General features: G+C 39.9%; 2 protein-coding genes across 2 annotated transcripts in view; one reads left to right on the forward strand and one right to left on the reverse strand.

The window, feature by feature from the left end:
* nbeaa (neurobeachin a) overlaps positions 1 to 5,290 on the forward strand; it is an 86,504-nt gene extending 81,214 nt beyond the window's left edge. Inside the window, exons 53-60 of the mRNA XM_035667180.1 lie at positions 37 to 229; positions 1,370 to 1,441; positions 1,714 to 1,869; positions 2,200 to 2,370; positions 2,494 to 2,595; positions 2,851 to 3,047; positions 3,222 to 3,373; positions 3,628 to 5,290. Of these exons, the coding sequence (XP_035523073.1) occupies positions 37 to 229; positions 1,370 to 1,441; positions 1,714 to 1,869; positions 2,200 to 2,370; positions 2,494 to 2,595; positions 2,851 to 3,047; positions 3,222 to 3,373; positions 3,628 to 3,718 (1,134 nt within the window). The 3' untranslated portion in view covers positions 3,719 to 5,290. The remainder of the gene's footprint in view (positions 1 to 36; positions 230 to 1,369; positions 1,442 to 1,713; positions 1,870 to 2,199; positions 2,371 to 2,493; positions 2,596 to 2,850; positions 3,048 to 3,221; positions 3,374 to 3,627) is intronic.
* Positions 5,291 to 6,352: 1,062 nt separating this feature from the next.
* LOC118331903 (serine-rich and transmembrane domain-containing protein 1) lies at positions 6,353 to 16,177 on the reverse strand. The gene is made up of 2 exons (XM_035666999.1): positions 16,049 to 16,177; positions 6,353 to 7,957 (listed from the first exon to the last, which is right to left on the reverse strand). The coding sequence occupies exon 2, from the start codon at positions 7,950 to 7,952 to the stop codon at positions 7,611 to 7,613; it is 342 nt and encodes a 113-aa protein (XP_035522892.1). The 5' UTR covers positions 7,953 to 7,957; positions 16,049 to 16,177; the 3' UTR covers positions 6,353 to 7,610.
* Positions 16,178 to 19,944: the final 3,767 nt, after the last annotated feature.

The raw sequence follows: 19,944 nt of genomic DNA on the forward strand, positions 1-19,944 counted from the left end.
CTCTGTCCCTCTCTCTTTCTCTGTCTGTCTCACCAGTGTTTCCTTCCCCAGAGCCCTCTGATGTTTAAGGATCAGATGCAACAGGATGTCATCATGGTGCTCAAGTTCCCCTCCAACTCCCCCGTCACTCACGTTGCAGCCAACACGCTCCCCCACCTCAGCATACCAGCAGCTGTCACCGTCACATGTAGCCGACTGTTTGCCGTCAACCGCTGGCACAACACAGTTGGTGAGTGCATGCCTTGAAGGTTGTTTTCCACGTAGAAACAAATTACATGAGATTGCATCTACTGCCATTTAACATGGAAATAAAAATCAAGGTGACACCACTATAAAGAATGGAGCATGACATTACATTATCTTTAAGCTGCAGGGGGTAACTCTTTTACGCTTTAGGCCCCAAAGACGCAACAAGGAGCTGTCTTCAGGCCACCAACCCGAAGCTTTGTTAATCCAGGATTATCTGTCTCACATACTTCTGTCAGGATAAAGGGAAAGTTTCAGCAAAAGTTATTTTTATAAAAGTGACCTACTGCAGCTTTAACAGCATACAGTATTATTATGGTTTCACATATTTAGGAGATAATGTGAATAAATGTTTATGCTTCTTTTGAAACTATACTACTGAACAATCCCTTGATAAAACAGGAACATACAGAGTTCATAATAGGGCTGAAATCATTAGTCAATTGATCGATAAGTCAAGCAACAGAAAATGTATCAACAACAGTTAACAATGTATTGTTTATGTCATTTATTGAGGACAAATGTCAAGTAACTGTAAATGTAGTTACTGTAATTGGCATATATATATCACAGTTTTTTAGTTTCATTCAATTAGTCAAAAATATCCATAAATAAATCCATAAAACAGATAATTAAACATTATCAGCAGCTATACAGTTAAGACCAACGTAGGCCTTTAATGCCTATAAACAGAGGGCAATGTTCATTTCTGTGATAATTATTGAACCCATAGTTATATTTTTGTTGTATTAGATTGTATTATATTGGTGGTAACTCTTATTTTGTCCACACCCTGGATGTTGACATAGAAATATTTGTTAATTAAAGCCTCAATTAACCTCATTAATGATCTCATTAGCACAGCAGGTTAGGTGTAATTAATCGTGGTAATGAGATTATGGAGGGTCATGAAGCAGCTCAAGTGACTTTTGTTATTGATTGCCACATCAGGCAGTTATTTCTTTAACATAAGCCCGCATCAGAGTTTTCATCAGGGAGCGCTCAACCAGGATGATTATAACCAGGGTGATTAAAAGAGAGGTTGTAGTTTAGTTCATCCTTCACTGTTTTATTATGAATGTATGTGTTACTGTCTTTAATGTTTGACCCTTAAACCCTTCAGGCCTCCGTGGAGCTCCAGGATACTCCCTAGAACAGGCTCATCATCTACCCATTGAGATGGACCCTCTCATAGGTCAGCGCACAAAAATCTTCACTTATGATAATGCTGGACGTGTGAATGTGTGAGATAATGAGGGCAGCCAGGTCACCAGAGGGAATGAAAACAATATATCACATGATACACTGGGGATTTATATACTGCAAAATTGGGGGGTTGTCGACACTTAAAACACTGCGCCGAGCAATAAATGATCGGGAAAGGTTAGAGATCATTGGATAGCTTGTTAACCATATTGCATTTGTACGCCCTCATTAACCTACTGACATCTCTGTGATTCCATGTAGCAAACAACTCAGGCGTGAACAAGCGTCAGATCACTGACCTGGTGGACCAGAGCATCCAAATCAACACACACTGTTTTGTGGTTACCGCTGACAACCGCTACATCCTGGTCTGCGGCTTCTGGGACAAGAGCTTCCGTGTTTACTCCACTGAAACTGGTAGGGTTTTTTCTTTATTTATAGGATATGATGAAATGTTTTTTAAAAGTTGCAATTTGTGAATCTATCTAGTACGACTGGAAATGTGGATCGTATAGACTCATGCATTTGCATTTATATTTTTGTTTTTGATTTGGAAATTCTCTTTCATGTATGCATCTGGGCATACAGTGCATTGCTGTATTTACTGATCCAGAGATTAAACATGTGACACTCTAATCACTAACCTGCATGTTTAACTTGCAACGTGCATTTTCAAATTAAGCAATCATGGCCTTGAAAAGCATGAGCAGAAGGCACACACTGACTTATCTGTCTTCCTCTCCACAGGAAAACTGACTCAGATAGTTTTTGGCCACTGGGATGTAGTGACATGTTTGGCCAGATCAGAGTCCTACATCGGAGGAGACTGCTATATCGTGTCAGGCTCCAGAGATGCCACTCTTCTTCTCTGGTACTGGAGTGGAAGACATCACATTATCGGGGACAACCCTAACAACAGTGAGTGGCGAGACCTGTGAATCTTTGCATGTCTCTGTGCGTGAGTGTACATGAGTGTGTTTATATTCAACTTTCTAAGCAGAGGTCTATCATAACTGTCTGTAACTTTGTTTTCTCCTCCAGGTGACTACCCTGCTCCCAGGGCAGTACTGACAGGACATGACCACGAGGTGGTGTGTGTGTCTGTCTGTGCAGAGCTGGGATTGGTCATCAGCGGAGCTAAAGGTTCGTGTGTCTTCATATGTCTGTGCTTAAGAGAGATTTTACATTTAGATTTAGTAGATATTAGCATAGGGAATATTGAATATCAGTAAAAAAAAACAACAACATAAGCCAGTTAAAACCATTAAATGCATATATCATGCATTATCATTTGTATTAGAGATTGGGCTGATACCACAACATTTAGGCTCACCTCACCATCACCAAAGCTGTATGTTTAGAAAAAATACACTATCTTGTTTTGGTCTTGTCCCTCAGAGGGCCCGTGCCTGGTCCACACTATCACAGGAGATCTGCTTAGGGCCCTGGAGGGGCCAGAGCTGTGTCAGCGGCCCCGTCTCATCTCAGTGTCCAGTGAAGGCCACTGCATCATCTACTACGAGAGAGGCCGCTTCTGCAATTTCAGCATAAATGGAAAACTGTTGGCACAAATGGAAGTCAACGATTCCACACGGGTGAGGCTGTCAGAGTTAATAATGATTTATGTAAACATACTGTAATATTCTTTTTGGTGTATATTTCTGCATGAATATTGTCCCCATAAATAATAAATGCATTACACTCAGTCCAACACAAAGAAGTGCTTGAGCCTCTATTAACCTGTCTTACTTTTCTTCTCCTCTTTTCAGGCAATCCTGTTGAGTAGCGATGGGCAGAACTTGGTGACAGGAGGCGATAACGGTGTTGTGGAGGTGTGGCAGGCGTGCGACTTCAAACAGCTTTACATCTACCCAGGCTGTGACGCAGGCATCCGTGCCATGGACCTCTCACATGACCAGAGGTAAAACAGACAGGATGCCCCTTTGACAGGCAGTGTGACCATGTGAGCCCAGATCAGGACTACTGTTGTTGGAGAAACTGGGTCACCTTAAAGGGGACAGCAGAAAATACTGAATGATAAGTGATTTGGCAGTAATTTTCCCCAAACCTCAGTGAAATATACAATGATTCATGCACTGCAACCCCTAAAAAAACACAGGTATTGTATGTGTATAGTTTGGTTTACAGATGTGCCTTTGTGTGCTCTGCCCTCAGGACTCTGATCACTGGCATGGCGTCCGGCAGCATTGTGGCGTTCAACATAGACTTCAACCGCTGGCACTACGAACACCAGAACAGGTACTAAGGTGGACAGCGTGAGGAAGAGGAAAATGGAGAGAGTAGAGAAGAACAAGAGGGAGAGGAGGTGATGCATTCTGCTCTGTATCTGCAACGCAAGGGAAACTACAGGTACCGAGGGGGAGGATAAACTAGTTCCGGACCTTAGGCTCTATTCCCTTGTGAAGTTTACTTGATTTGAGGATGCAGCAGCACTGGTGGAAATAACTTCCTCTGTGCACACGTGTACGTACAAACACGTGTGTAACCACAGACACATAATACCCCGAAGATACACACCAAAACCTGCTAATAAAATAGACAGACTGCAGAACGGAGAAAAAGAGCAAGTCAAGCTGACCTTGTAGAGGTCATCATACCCGTACCACTCACAGGACTGGTTGCAGTTGCCGCTCCTGGTACGCTTAATGCTTCACAGACAAAGAACCTGAGTTTTGCTTTCCCTTATGTCTTTCTTCTTTATGAATTTTGTTCTTTACTTTTCGTTTGAGGGGAGTTCTGGGAATTATTTGGGTGGACTATAAATTAGGACTCCTTCAATGTGTCTAAACTGATTAGAAATGGTCAGAAGTGAACCAGCCCCACCCACTGCTCAAAAACCGGTGCTATTGGCTTGATCTTAAATTCACCCTTGAAAAATTGCCTGGGGGTTATGATTTTGTTTTATTTTATCTGGTTTTATTTTATTTTATAATGTTTATTTTATTTTTATTTTCTTTTACCTGCAGCAGGGTTAAATCTGATTTTTATGTAAATAAGACTCTGCTTCCGTCAGAGTCTACACGTGTTCTTTCACTACACAAACTGCGCTTATCACCTTTAATTTATTAATGACTTGCTGTATGTAAAATATTGTGTAATAATTATTATAATGTTGACAAGACTGATGGTAATAACGGCGGTGTCAAGGATGGTGATAATTTTGCCGGAGATGGTATCGATAAAGAGATCTTGCCAGTGCCACCAATGATGAAAAACACAAGACTGACATGATTTCCTTTGTATATTTGGTGATTGTTTTGTCAAATATGTACATATAGTCTTGGTTCAGGCTTGGTGGAAGACTTAATCAGCTGAATAAGACTGAAAGAGCAAAGGAAACCTTCACTTACCCACATTTGTTGATTATTTAAAAAAGAAAATCAAATCAATGTAAAAGTTTGTTTTGTATTTGCACTTTGCACCAATCACATATCATTATTTATTAGCTTGGTTCTTTCTGGTCGGCTGCCATTTTGTTTAGGTCCATTTTCCCTACGGGATTATTTGTGCATTGATGTTTGTATTTAAAACGTTGAGCTCATGTGTGATTATTAGGTTTTACAACCTCACAGTTGTAAGCAATATCATGATTCTGTAGCTGATAGAGGTGGGAAGGAGGGAGGAGAGGGGATGTAATGTGAGATGTACTGTATGTGTGAAGCCATCTTGATCAAATGCGCACATGCACATACTCTATCGACAGGTTCAACTTACGTATCCAAAAAAAGGTTAAATATTTTTGGATCTATGAAACCCTAAAAACTATTGTATTCATGTTTTATTGCAAAGATGTAAAATATGACATGTGTGAGTTGAAAAAAAATCATGATAAGAAAAATAAAATATGCAAAGAATTTGATGACTTGACTTTTCCTTGGTGACATATTCTGTTTCTCTGCTTCATCAGAGCAGTGCTGCACAGAGAGAGTGAGGACATCTTGTAGCAGCTGAAAAAATAACTCTTCTTCCCTCAAATGATTTCAAGAGACTGTTGGACTAAACTCACTTGACTAAGTTGTTGAACTATCAGCTTTGCTGTTATTTTCATATCAGACGTCTGTTACTTTCAGCCATATTCTGCAGCACTTCCTAAAAACAGAGATACTTCAGACACACAGAGAAATACTAGTTCCTGGCTCTGGTCCTGCATTGTCTCCTGCTTAAATCAAATTTCCTTTAGCAAGGCAGGTAACTTCCTGTGGAACTTCTTAAAGAAATAACAGTGTAAAAATGTGCTGAAATTGAACTTTTTCCAGGTGTGAATTTGGTTAATTGCATGTTGTAGCAGACCCAGTAATTAAATTGTGGTAAAAATAGGAATACATCCCTTACAAGCATTTAAAAAATGACAATACAGCATGTTCATTGTGTAAGAGCATGGGCATAAATTTGCAGTCACAAGGTATACAGTATAATAAGTCATGCAAGATATATACTTTGTATCTTCACTGAATGATGTCTCTGTGTTTGCAAGACTGAACTGAAATAAGAGCTCTAATTCAACTTGCAAAACAACATAATTACCAAACAACAGCTGAAATAATGAACCAACTTTAGTAGTAATACTAATTATGTGTTTCTAAATTTAGAGATGAAACTAGAAAAACACCATTATGTTCCTTGTTCACATTTGGGATTAAAATCTTTTTCTGTAATTGTGTGCATTTACTTGTTTGAGCCCATCCAACACAATGTAATTCACTGCTTTAATTCTGTTATTCCTCCAGTGTGTTTGGCTACATGTACATGACAAACACAACCACTAAAAATCTGATCTGTAATCCAATATGTAAACACATATAGTGTCTTCAATGCTTAAAAGAAACTGTAAACATGAACCAGAGAGAGTTTTTTATTAACATGGTTTGTGATTCTATGAGCCAATTTTTACATTTAAAGCTTTCCAGCAGAATATACATTGGGAACCAAAGAGTTTGGTTGATGCAGTAACATCACCCAAAATGCACAGATTAGTGTGAGAACAAAGGATTTGTCAAGAAGAACACCGACAGATCTGACTCCTCGTATTGTTCGTAGCTTCGTGGCCATCATCACCGCTCGCTGAGCCTCCAGCTGTTAATGAATTTTGTGGAAAAGTTTGACGAAGATCAATGAACCTTTTTCAAGTCATTTGTGGTATATTTTTTAAGAAACTTAGATCTAACAGCATTGTAATAAAAATGATGTAGTTTGAGCAGAACCAACCATTACTGTGGCTTAATCCTGGAATATAGACAAGGCTGACAGCTGCACAGAGCTCTCATGCTTCAGTCACTATGGAGACTGCGATCAGACGGCACGTGAGCTGACAGGCAAGAGAGGGTAATCCGTTACGCTGGTAGACCTGTCTTTCAGGACCAAAATTTCATCTTGTTGTTTATGCCCCTTTTGACCTGGCCTGTCTGTAGCTGCAGTCAGAGGCTGACTGCCTGTCAGTAGTCACACAAAGACACAACCTTCATTCTTTCTCACCTTCACATCCACAGCAGGATTTCTTGTACAATGTCCTTTCCCCAGTCATGAAGCAATTTGTTAGGAATTTTATAGTACAGTTTTACCGTATCTTACCCATTGGAAAGGTAAACATTTTTTTATTAAAGCCTTACTGATCAACTGAGACAAAAGCATGCATTTCTGTACAAAGTGATGGTCTTTAATATTATTAATTCAGATTTTGCAATGTAATCTACAGACATTATGAGACATGCTGTACAAAGTATTACTTGAAAGCCTTGTTATTTTTTTCTACAGTACAGACAAGATATGAATTTTACAAAAAAAATGAAGAGGAAAGATAATAGTTTCTCATTATGTTTTTTTCTTGCAGAGGCAAAGTAGTTTCTCTGGTTCATATGTCTTAGTTGTTGAAATAAGCCTCAGAAGGGTTCAGTCCCTCAAGAACTCTTCATCACATTGTGAGCTATATTTCCCACACAAAACTTAGTGGGATTCGAATATACATGCATGCTGTGTAATACCTTGCTGTCTTGTGTTTTTGTGTTTGTATATCACAGTGAGGAGCCGCTGGGCCTCTATATGCTTTGTGTGTGTGCATGCCTGCTTGTTGTTGCATGCATGCATGAGGAAATGCACTTGGGCATACAGTATGTGTCTGTATGTGCTCCGTCCCATCTCCCTCAGGTGGACAGCGAGGAGATGGTGGACCTCTGAGACGAGATGCTGCAGATCTCCATGTTGGTGAAAGAGCTCCCGCCCTCGCTGCTGCAGTCGGGGACAGAGGAAGAGGAGGAGATGATGTTCTTCAGCCTGTGGAGGGAGATGATGAGCAGCGTCAGCAGGAACACCAGCAGGCCGAGGAAGAGCCACACGTAAACAAAAACGTTGCCTGGACGTCCTGGTGATGAGGCGGCCGCCGACGTGGAAGCAGAGGTTGGGGAGAAACGGAGGAAGGTCCCATTGTCAATTGGAGAGATTCCAGTTTCATTGTGGTCCACCAACGGGACATCCATCCCTGACATCCTGGCTGACATTTAGGATAGATTTGCATGAGAGAAAAAGAAAGATGAGAAACAGCAGAAACACACATCATTTCATTTTAAAACATACATAAAATTCATAAGGAGAAATTCTCTTTTGTCTGATGAAACTGTTTCTCCTTCCAGGACACTTCAACATGGCAGATGCTGGCTTCACAAGAGCTTTCACCCACATCCTCAGCTTTGACTGGGATTAAGAGGAAGGCAGAGAGCACTCCTGCAGTTCTAGTTCAGTGCCAACAATTTACTTCAAGAGCCCCAGATGCAGAACAGACTTCTTTCAAATAATGGCTGCTAATAATTATAATTACCTTTCACCCTCTTTGAGTGCCAGATGGAGAGTTCAGGAAAATTAAGATCTACGAAATTAACTTGCAAATACTCAATTATTGACAAAAAACTTTTATTGCATTGCCCTAGATAGTTAACTGTACATCTGGCATAAAACTGTAAAATTAATGTCTGAAAACACTTGATTTTAGGGCTAAGGAAATTATAAACTGTAGATAAGTAATTTGAAAATGATATTTGCAGCAAAGAAACAGGCAAACATGTTGTTAAAATGTTAAAATGTATATTTTACCATAAACAGAATAGGATTCTTAGTAACAGAATTGTTACTTAATCAATAAAAGAGAGATACGAACATGTATAATGTATAAGAATGAATTTAGACAAAAATGTAAAAACAAAAAAAATCCTATGGATGTTGTTGTGGCTTGGCTGTTATTAAAGAGATACTCACATGGTAAAATCAGGGAGCTATACTGACCTGACTGCAATGAGGAGCAACAGCAGGGGGAGTGCTTGTCTCACTGAATGCCTGTCTGGCAAGCTGCATATGTTCATAAATGAAGGCATTCTTATCTGATGAAATTAAACTCATAATCAGCTTTCACAAAGACAGCTGAGAGCCAACCCTCCTCCACTGCATATTAAAACTGCTAATAATGTTCCATTGCAAATTACTGCACGGCACAAAACTGACAACAAGATGTGACTGTGTGAGCATTGTCATGTAGAAACTGTTCACAGTCTTTGTGTTGGTGAGAGACAGACGGAGGCTGTTTTGCATTTGGGTTATGCCAGCCTTGTGTCTTGACTTGATCTATGACAGCAGAGAAAGACACTTCAAAGGGAGGAATAATAGACCATGAGCAGAATAAAAGCAAGAGGTCAGCATACAGTCTATGCCTCACAGTGGCGTTTTATCTGCCAGCTCTCCCCTACTTCCTTTCCATTTCATGGTTATGCATTTCCCAATGGAAACTATATGTGCCTGGCAAATTATAGTCAGAGGAGTGAGTAAACTACAGTATTCATTGCGCCTTCTCCATGAGTTGCTATAATGTGTGGCCCCTAAGGGGTTAACAGACCATTTTCAGTAGGGTGAATTAATGGGTGATTGGGACTGTGAATTTCCGCCGTGTGGAACCTTTCTTGCCATACTTTTAAAACATGATACATGATACATTTCTGTAACACTTAAGATGTTAACTACCCTCATTTGAAGATGAAAGAAGGTTATCTCCTATTCCAAGGAAGCGTGGCATACCCTTTTGTCTAAACTGACCCGAAACCTTTTTTTTTAATGACATTTGTGTAATTGGGGCAGCACTTCTTATCATCAATTTAGGCTAGTGTAAGCATCACACAATTTAATTAATACTTTGATATAAGTCTTCCTGTTCATCCTTATGAAATAAGACTCCATGTTCTTTTCTTTTCAAATGTATTACTTATAAATTCACACAGTATAAATGTTGCCTTTCCTCACATTCGTCACAACAAATAATCAATCAGTTTTGATTATTTGTGATTATGTGACGACTGGAAACACTAAATACATATCAGAAACTTCCCATTTTCAAAACAAAATACAGTATAAACTTTTGAACATTTATTTTGGTGGGAGATAATATTGTGAATTTGAGTTGCAAGGCAGAGATATATGTGGAAGCATTAGCGATCTGAAGGCAAATGTAGGTGTTAAGGTGCTAATAGCATTAGCAATTCACAATAATTTGAAGTTGAAAAAGTGAATGCAATAAAGGGATAATACGTGGTTTTCAACCTGTAAAACAGTCGATGGGAGAATTGTGTGGAGTATGGAGAGATATGCTCAAGCAAGAAATAACATGATTTCACTTGCCATTACCAGCCATTACAATATTATTTCCATTTTGCCAGTATTATTTATAATGTAGGCTATTTTTAGGCCCCTGCAGACTTGAAGGGAGAACCCCAAACTGTCGGCTGTATCCTGTTCCTGTGGTAGGTTGGTAGCTCTGATTAAAATAGTTCATTTTTTAGCCTAAAATTGTATTTTATGGCTGTGAGAGAGCTAATATCATGGTTGGTTGGAGCCCGATTCATCACACCATAGGCAAGTACAAAACTGCTACACAGGTGTGAAACACATGTTTATTGTGTTGTATAATGTGTTTTTGTACTTCAGTAGCATTGAGTATATATACCACTTGTTCCTTCACACCTGTTTGGTAGAGAAAATGTAATTGACTGTGAGTGCAGTGTACAAATGTCAAATGAATTATCGAGTACTGAGCGTTTACGGTGAAGTATTATGAGAAGTTGAGCTAACACCACTAAGATTATTGCAGCCCCATTTACAGCCAAGAGCAGAACTGATATACAGTGCGATGATGGACTATTATCATCAATACGTTTTGTACAGATAACTCCTACAGTTAAATATGTATGTGGGTGCACCAGTTTGGACCCAGCATTGTCAATGTCAATGCCTGTACAAAACCTTTCTTTATCATCTATTGAGTAAATCACCTTTGAAGTTTAAGCAAGCCACTCTGTCCCCAAACTCTTTTCTTCACAGCTTATTCACTCCATTTCATTCTCTTTCCCCTTTTCTCCATCTCTCTCTCTCTCTCCTCTCAGTTTCTCATCCTCTCTCGTCTCTCTCTCTCTGTCTCTCTCTCTCTCTCTGGATGGTACAGTTGACAAGAACTCTGCTCTCTTTAATTTACAGCCCAACTGTACCTACAGGGAGATACAGAGCGTAATGAAGAGGGATGAGTTTCGGCTGATCTCTCTTTGTATGATCGCTTTCTCTCTTGCCCTAACTCTGTTTTCTTTGTCAAATACTCCCAGCGGTATCCCCGGCCCAATGAAAAACTGTCCTCCCAGTTTTGTTGCCTTATATTGTCTCTTTCTCTGCGGAGACTTTTTGAGTTGAAGTATTGCTATTCACTGCACACGCATTGCCCTTCACTCCTTCTGCTGTCCTCTAACTATGTATCAGTGTTTTGCCGTCCTGGCTCAAGCAACACTTTCATTAATTCAATTCCTGAAATGATCTGACCATCTGGATTTCAGGTATATTAACAACATTTTTGGTTTTAATTGCTAATGGTGAAAAAAGGGTCCATTGTGGCCAGTTTTACTCTCTTCATTTCAGCTCAAAATGTGTCAATCATCAGAAATGTCCATGAACGTGACACTGAACCCCCACCCGCTTGCTCACTCTACATCTACCCTGCCGCCTTTTCCTCATCTTATCCACTGTCCTTCCCTCGTCGTTCCCTCCTACTCCTTCCTGCTCTGTATAGGTTGCTGTCGTTAATGATATGTTGTTTTGAAATCTGTGATGAAGCTTGTTCATTGTGAGCTGAAGTGGCTGATAATTGGGCTTAATGATGCTTTTTGTATCCAGGCAACAAGGTACGTTCAGTTCTTTTTCAAGCTAATCTACTTTAAGAGGGCAGGCCATGCAGTCCCGCTGAGGCTGAAGAGGTCAGACATACACATGCACATACACACACATCCGCCTACGTATAATAAATACCCGTAGTTATTTTACTTAGGAACACAGTGAGCTAAGCTACAAGCATAATACAGAGGCTAATACAGGGCTAATTGGGAAAATGATACATCTTTATTTTACATCAGTGCAATGAGGTGAGATGTTGAACCACCAGAGGTCAGGGAAAATAAAAATGTAAGTTGTTCTTTAAATTATCTTTATCTTATCTTTGTTTTTTCCTCTGAATGTTATGTTTAAGGGTTTTATTTTTTCTCCAAGATGTAGTTTTCTGCAATCATGTCTTGCTCGCTTCGTAACTGCAGTCACCAGCTAATCCTCAGTCTCCATGCTGATTCTCTCCGCATCCCACTAGCCTGACTTTGGTCAGTTCTTCGGTCAGTTGAGCCCAAGCCTCCTTACATTTCTTTTCTGAGACTGCCAGAATACATTGCTGGCGGTTGGACATTTTTATGCATCCTTTTTTATCTCTCTCTTCCACTGAGCTGTAACCTCATTTGTTTGAGTCTCTGTAACAAGAGCCTGGTTTAACTTCAGCTGTTGCTAAACCGGATCTGTATGTTAAATGTTTTTGCTTTTGGGGCTACAGAGGTTGAAAGTTTTGTAGCACAGGCCACAACATTTGTAGCACGAGTATAAAATGTCTGTCACCATTTCTAAAAACAACCACAAGTAGTGCAGTTCATCACTTAAACAGGCATGTGACTGGCAAAGGGCATAAATGTGGCATACAGGGCATACAAAATCCACATTTTCACAAGAAATGTTTCAATTTCTTTGCCCACAATGGTAAATTGCAGGAAACACCTCTTGCTATACAAAATATCCATAATTATGCTTCAAGTGAGCAGAACAAATCTCTATAAATGTATATTGTCACATGTGTAAAGTGTTTTTGTTCTCGTATTAGTGACGTAAACAAACATGGGAAGCGGTGTAACAGAATGCAACAGAATCAAGTCATTCGCCACAACTAGGCTTTGTGAGCACTTAATAAAAGAACTCCTTATATAAGGGTTGTCTCCTTTAATCTTTTCTGGAACCTTCCTACACCAGAAACAGAACAAGAGCTGCTGTTCCTAGTCAAAAGTTAGCAAAGAGAAATCCTTTTTCCAGTCGGTGTAAAATCGTTTAACCCCAATTCAGTAAGATGCTGAAAATGATATTTATCAATCTTCATCAAACTTATTATACATTTATACGAGATTAGAGAACATTTGTATTGTTCATATATCTTGTATAAACATGCCCCCAGTAATTTCCCTGGTACTTTTATTTTAAGTAGTAAAAAACTAAGATTGGTTCATTATAATGCGTTACGACTCTGCACCACCCTGCTGATACACAGCATGTTTAGTTTGTGGACATACTGTGTGACTTAAAATGTAAGAGAGGCAAGGGGCAATGGCCTCACTGGTCCTGAGGAGTCCTGCAGACTGAGCCTGAGACTTTTTCACTTGCATTTAGGTGACTTTACTTGACATCTCGGTCCTTCTTTAACAACTTAACACAGAAGAAGTCTCTTCCACTTGCTCCCAGTCAGGGCTGTGTGGAGCCTTTCAGCCTCCTTATTCTCCTGTTTTCTCCCGGGTCTCCCAGCCTGGAGCTCATCAATGGGTTCTTGCAGGAGTGCTCCTCCTTTTTATACTCTCAGCTATGACTTTTTTTTTCTGATTATGTACATTTTCAATGTCAGCATTGTCCTCTTGGCTATGTCAAGAGCTTTTAATATATTCAGTATATCCTTGGCTATCTCTGCTGCACACTCCTCAAACTGGGCTGCCTTAAGCAAATTTCTCTTCATCAGTTCCATATCCTTCTTCTCTCTCTGCTCCACCTTTGCTTGTTTGGTCTTGACTTGAACATACATGTTTTGTCCACCATAGTGTGTGTCTATAGACAGTGAGCCCGGACTCCCAAAGCTCCCTTTAGTCCTGATCAAACTCCTTCCTGAGCTGCACAATCTCTGCATGTCACTCCTCAAACAATCTCCTCTTCTGCTGGTGGAGTACGTTCGGCAAAACTCCTCCTGAGACATTTTGCCGTGAAGCTTCCTCTGCTCCACTTTCTCAATCTGTTCCTCACCCTGCTTCATTTTTTCATCATCTCCTTATAATTTTCCTTGCTGTCAGTGCTGTCAATGTATATTCAACACAATTTGGCTTCATCTAATGTGTTCTGTCCACATAAATATCCTGTGCTGTTGTTGTCCCCATATATATATATATATATATAAATGTATTAGTCTTTTGTACAGTGTTTATTATTTGCATACTGGATTGTAATGCATTTTATTTGAATAACATTTTCTGTACTTTATGCTCTTAAGGTGTTTGAAAGTGATAAACCGGCTTTAATAATATACAAATAAAATCATAAAATATAGCAAATGTTGTTTGTTTGTTGTTGTTTTGTAAAGCTAAAACATAAATATATTTTTTTGCCGTTTATTCTGAAGATCCATGTGAGTTACTGTGAATGTATTATTTTTGCATAAGGCTTTTTTTTATATATTCACAGTGTTCATTCAGGGCCAACCCTAAACAGAAAATAGCTGCAGCCATGACTGGAATATTTACAGTTCATGCATGCAGCATATGCAAATATTTACTTTAACCTTAACTTCCAAGGGAGACATGTTCTGGTATTAGCTGTTCATTTCATGAATAATGGACAAGATCCATGTGTGGCAAAATGTCATGGCATTTGGGCCATATTCTTTTCTGTGTGTGTGTGTGTGTGTGTTTGTTTGTGTGTGTGTGCGCACACTTTTTCCACACTGTATTCATATCACGTGCCTGAACCGACAAAGACAAGCTGAGCCAATAGCAGAAATACCAGGCATATTCATTCACATACACACACGTATATGCACATTTATACTGTACGCACACACACAGACATACACCTGCAATTTCAGCTCAGACAACAGATTGCCAGGAGATAGGAGTAGCCTGAATTTCAAACATGTTAAATATCTCATATTCTGAGCCAGATCAGCTGAAAACAGACCTGAGGCTCAACCACATGAATTCCAAATCGCCTCTGCAGCCTCAAATACCACAGATAACCCGCGTAGGGGTCCGAGATATGCAGGAATGATGAAAGTATGAAGAAAGAGAAGTTGCTATATGCATCAGTAGCTCTCAACCATTTCTCCACTATTTTTAGACACCAAACAATCTATTTCTCTCCATTTCGGATTATTTTAGCACTTACTTTGAAATGACATATCTCAAAAAAACTGTCTGCAAGTAACATATGCCAACAAAAGACAGAAGACTCCAAATTTAGAATAATAGGTAGAATTTGAATTAGTCTACAAAACAAAAAACTAATGTTTTTATTCATTGCCTTTACATTTGAATGACAAAATCTCGCACCTGAGTACACTCAAAGCTACACCTGGGGTCAAGCGCCCCTGTTGAACTGTTATCTGATTCTCTCAGATATTCAGTGCATGAAAGTAAGGATTTCAAACAGCCAAATTGGAATGAGTTCTCAAAGGTGTTGCAAAGGACTTATTATAACTGACAAGAGTTTAAACCAGAGAAACAGTTATAATGATGAATAGGAAGTACGGACGTTTTTTTGGTCAGTGGCCAGTGTAGATAATGAGCTCTTTTGCTTTGATGTCTAAGTGTATGTGTGTGTGTGCGTCTGTGTCTGTTAGTTCATCCCTGTGATTTACACCTCATTCTCATATCTGTTAATTACACCCGATACTTCAAAATGCGGTTGCCAATAAAGCCCATACCGACTGTTTGTCTGTGTGCAGTTTGCTCTCTTTATTACGACGGTTGCTTGAGTCATACATCATTTCAAAACACAAACAAACCCTGCTCTTGTTCTCATTGCCCTAAATGGGCACTTTTTAGGTCCTCCTCCTTTTTCACTCAATCTAGGGGTACAATTGCTTTACTCATCACTCACTCCTTCCCTCCTTTTCTCAACTGCCACATAGGAAGCCCGCTTATTCCCCCAAGTTAGTGAATGAGTATTTACACGACCCCCACCCACCTCCCTTTAACCTTTAGTCTCAATTTTACTATTTCATATTCCCTTTATGTCTGCAACAGTGTTTGTTCCCCCACTACTGTTCTGCATGCAGTGATATTGCACTGAATAAAGTTGCTGGCAACTGAAAAGAGACATTTGAGGTGAATAATGGCTCTTTGTATTCAGAGGAGTCCCATTTTACAGATCAGATTAACACCATCTCTGCTCTCGCTCCCTCTTAAAAACAGTTTGGAAACCTTTCAAAAAAGCAATAGTTACAGACCTTTTTTATGTGTGAGGCAACTGTTCCTCGCTCGCGTTCACGTTGTGTAGAAATCCATCCCGTTGTGTTTGGTCTTTCAGCCGAGCAAACCAGATCTGTTGCCCCTGAGATCTTCCCTGTGAGCCTGCCTGCTCTCTCTCCCTCTCTCTGTGTGTCATTCAGTGTGACACACACACACACACACACACACACAGGCACTACAGCTGGAGTAGACACTGTCAGATGTGGCTCCTCTGTATGAATGGGCTCACATGATTTTCTTTTACTTACTTGAGAAGTGGTGAAGAGGAAAGAAGAGAGGGGGTAGTGCTCAATCTAATTCCATCCCCTCCCTCTGTCTCTGCCCTCCCACTTTTCCCACTGCTGCTCATCACCTTTCAATAATGATTGCGCTAACCGTCAAATCTAGTCTGTGTCTTTTGTACTCTCATTTTCACTGAGCAAATATTCCTCACAGTTAAGCTGTTTAATAGTTTGGCCCGACAAATAGATAAACCAATAGACATACATTCAGATAAATGGTTTGATAATTGACCAATAAATCAATATTTGTCATTACATGCTAACCCTCCCACACACAATCGAGCCTTTGTTTTGGTTCTCGTCTCTTTAGTGTTTGTATGAGGGACACGGCCCTGCTCTCTGCTCTCAGCAAACTGCGTCAGTAGACAGTATCCAGTGGTGAGCAATAACCCCTCTGCCGTTGTGCTGGCAGAATGAACTGCTCAGATGAGACCCCAAACTGGCAGATGAATGATAAAGGGCGGCCCAAGAAAAAAGAAGCAGCCTTTACTACCTCTCAATTTCTCAGCGCCGCTCTCCTCGCCTCTTTTCATCTTGAAGCTTGGATTTTCACCTCCCTCTCTTTCTCTCCCTCTGATTCCCCCTCCAAACAGTATGTCTGTTAACAGCACCTAAGCACATTTGTTCTATAAACAGTTTTGTGAGCAAAACGCATAGGATGACTCACCATAATTAAACCATTAAAAGTTCACCTAAATTAGAAAAAAATATATTTTCTCACTCACCTCAGGTATCTAGCGATGAAGATAGTTATAGGATTTATTTGGACACAACCCCAATACAATGAATGTGGACTTTGTTTGTGGTGCTGGTAGCATTTATTATATTTAGATAAGACTCTGTGAGGCTGTACTTGCACACAGTGGTGCTTTTAGCTGAATGCCAACGTCAGCATGCTCACATGCTTATCATGCAGTGACGTTTATCAGGCATAATGTTTCATCATCTTCACCCTCCTAGATTAGCATGTTGGCATGCTGACCTGTGCTAATTGGCTGTAAACAACACAATGTACAGCTGAGGCTGATGGAAATGTGATTAGTTTGGTCTTTTACTAAACTACTGGACAAAGTTAAAAAGTTCTTCATGAATGTCTGTTGCACATTTAATGCCAATCCACCCAATAATTCTCAAGATATTTCATTCCAAACCACAAATGGCAACCTGCTGGTGACACTAGAGAATAAGTCAGAGGATCACCAAAGTCACTGAATTAATGTTCTGGGGACCATGAATGTCTGTACGAACAAATCCATCTCAGAATTGTTGAGATATTTCAGTCTGGACCAAAATAGTTGACTAAGATCAACTGACAGACCAACATGCCACAAAAAATTCAACAGTACAATCTCTTCAGAAACAGAGTTCATGTTACTATGAAGAATCCACAGAGCAGAGCATGCTGTCATGTCAAATGACTATTTATTCGATAGTAGAAGTAGTTGAAATTGGGAAAATATCTTTTTGTAATTTGGGTGAATCAATGCTTTAAACAGCTTTACTTTGAGTGTAGTAAAGATTGTAAGAGTAAGTAGCTCATTTTGAAATGAAACAAAAAAAGCTTCAGCCTCTCTAAAATAAATTCTGTGCATGACCCTGACTCTCTCATATGAGCTTGTTAACACCTTAATAGTATTCATGAAGATGTTAATTGTGAGGCAGATGACACCTGTCCCTGCTCTGTGAAGGGGAAAACGCACCTCCTCTTCCACAGATGCCTCTGTCTGCCACCATCTGCCCACTGACACAGGCACCAGAGGGGAATAGCAGCCTTGGAGAACAGAGAGGGTAGAGATGAGAGGAAGATGACTTTATTTCACATCCAAATCCAGCTTTAGCTAACATCACATGGCTGATATTCATGTATACTTCAGACAAAATTGTGACAGCTATGTGAAGAAGTCTGGGATTCATCTGATGAGTGAGCATATATTCGTTTGTGAATATTTTCTTAATCTGAACCAGCCAAAAGGAAAAAAATGTTGATAAATATTTTTAATGAGACGCTCCAGGCAGTTTCACTGGAGTTGACGGTCTTGAGGGAGAAACCAAGGGCAGAGAAAAGGAACGTTGCACATCATTTTTTAATTATTCCAATAATTATTTCCCATGACCTCCACTCAGTTAATCACACCGTGCAAAACCATTTCTAAACCTATCACAAGGAACCTTTACACTCACAGAGTTCCTTATTTTCCTAAAGAGGGAATATGTTTGGCAAAGCTAATTATGTGTGTGTGAGTACATATGCTTGTCTCTGTGCAAACTCGAGTATTCTTGTGTGCATTTGTGTGCATTTGTGTTGCCTGTGTGTGTGTGTGTGTGTGAAAGAGAGTGAGAGGACTGAAGGATGGAGATAAGAGCTTTGGCCTCAGCTGGCTTTTGTCACTAATCCCAGAAGGCGTGGCCGCCAATTCCGTGTCATTCCCTGATATCCCAGCCTGTTCTGACTCCATGCCATCCCAGCGCTGCCCTTGTGAGGACACCAGTCTCTGCACTGCATGTTAATGAGGGAGGGAGACATGCAGCAATGAGGGGGCTGCAACTGCATTTGGAGACTATTTTGGGCTAAAGTGTGTGTGTATTTTTGGGGGTTTGACAAGCTCATTCTGCTTATGGGAACAACTTTAAACTCTTAAAATAACAGACCAGAAAGTGTCAGGATATTAGTTGCAAGTATGTTAGAAGTTCAGTATATTTTAGCTGCACTACTAGATTTACTTTACATCAGTCTGGTAATCTGAACCAATTTGGAAAACTCCCAACTGAGAGAGAGGCTTACTAGAGCCATATTCAAGCCTTGAGCACGGGAAAGCTTTGCTTGTCATCTCTTTATTGCAGAAGAAAGTGTCTGTTCATCCCCAATCTTGGAGAAACAGTTAAAATATAATATAGTTTGTCCATGTCTCCAAGATGTGATGTTCAATTTGATTTTCAAAGATTTTTAGGATCAGACGTTGGTTGGCCAATAAATATGCGGTGACTACACTCCAGATTTTCGTCTCATGGCGATGTCATGCCAGTCAAAATGAGCTGCACAGATCTGAGGACATGGAACAGAGAAAACATACTGAACTACACACACACAGACACACACACACACACACAGGACAGCAGCCTGACAGGCCAGTACCTGTCCAGAATAACAATGAGAGGAGATGGAAAGATGATATTGGCACTGTATCAAAAACATCCCTCACGATTGGAGAAATGGGCAAAAACACCCATGTACAAGAACACACGACTGGGCAAGAAGCCCAAAAGTGGACGGAACCCTTTGAAATCACTGTTCTGCTTAAACCTTTACTACTAATAGTCTTGGCAATTTTGCCCGATCCCTCTGAAGGGTATACTCTAAATTCATGAAAGAGGAGAAGAAAGGAAAAAAATGTCCTCAAAGTCAGATTCATTTGAATATATGAATAATTTAGTGCACCAAAAGATTTGGGGCCCCTTAAATTGCAAATAAAAAAAAGCCCTTACTCTTCAGACATTCATAATTCATACGTACCACAGTTCAGACATGGAGAGATATTTGATGCACAAGTTAACCATAGAAGGTATAGAGGATACAAGGACAAAAGCTGGAATGT

Source organism: Morone saxatilis, unplaced genomic scaffold (genome assembly GCF_004916995.1).
Source record: "Morone saxatilis isolate NCDOM2014 unplaced genomic scaffold, NCSU_SB_2.0 Contig20, whole genome shotgun sequence".
NCBI classification, from domain to species: domain Eukaryota; kingdom Metazoa; phylum Chordata; class Actinopteri; family Moronidae; genus Morone; species Morone saxatilis.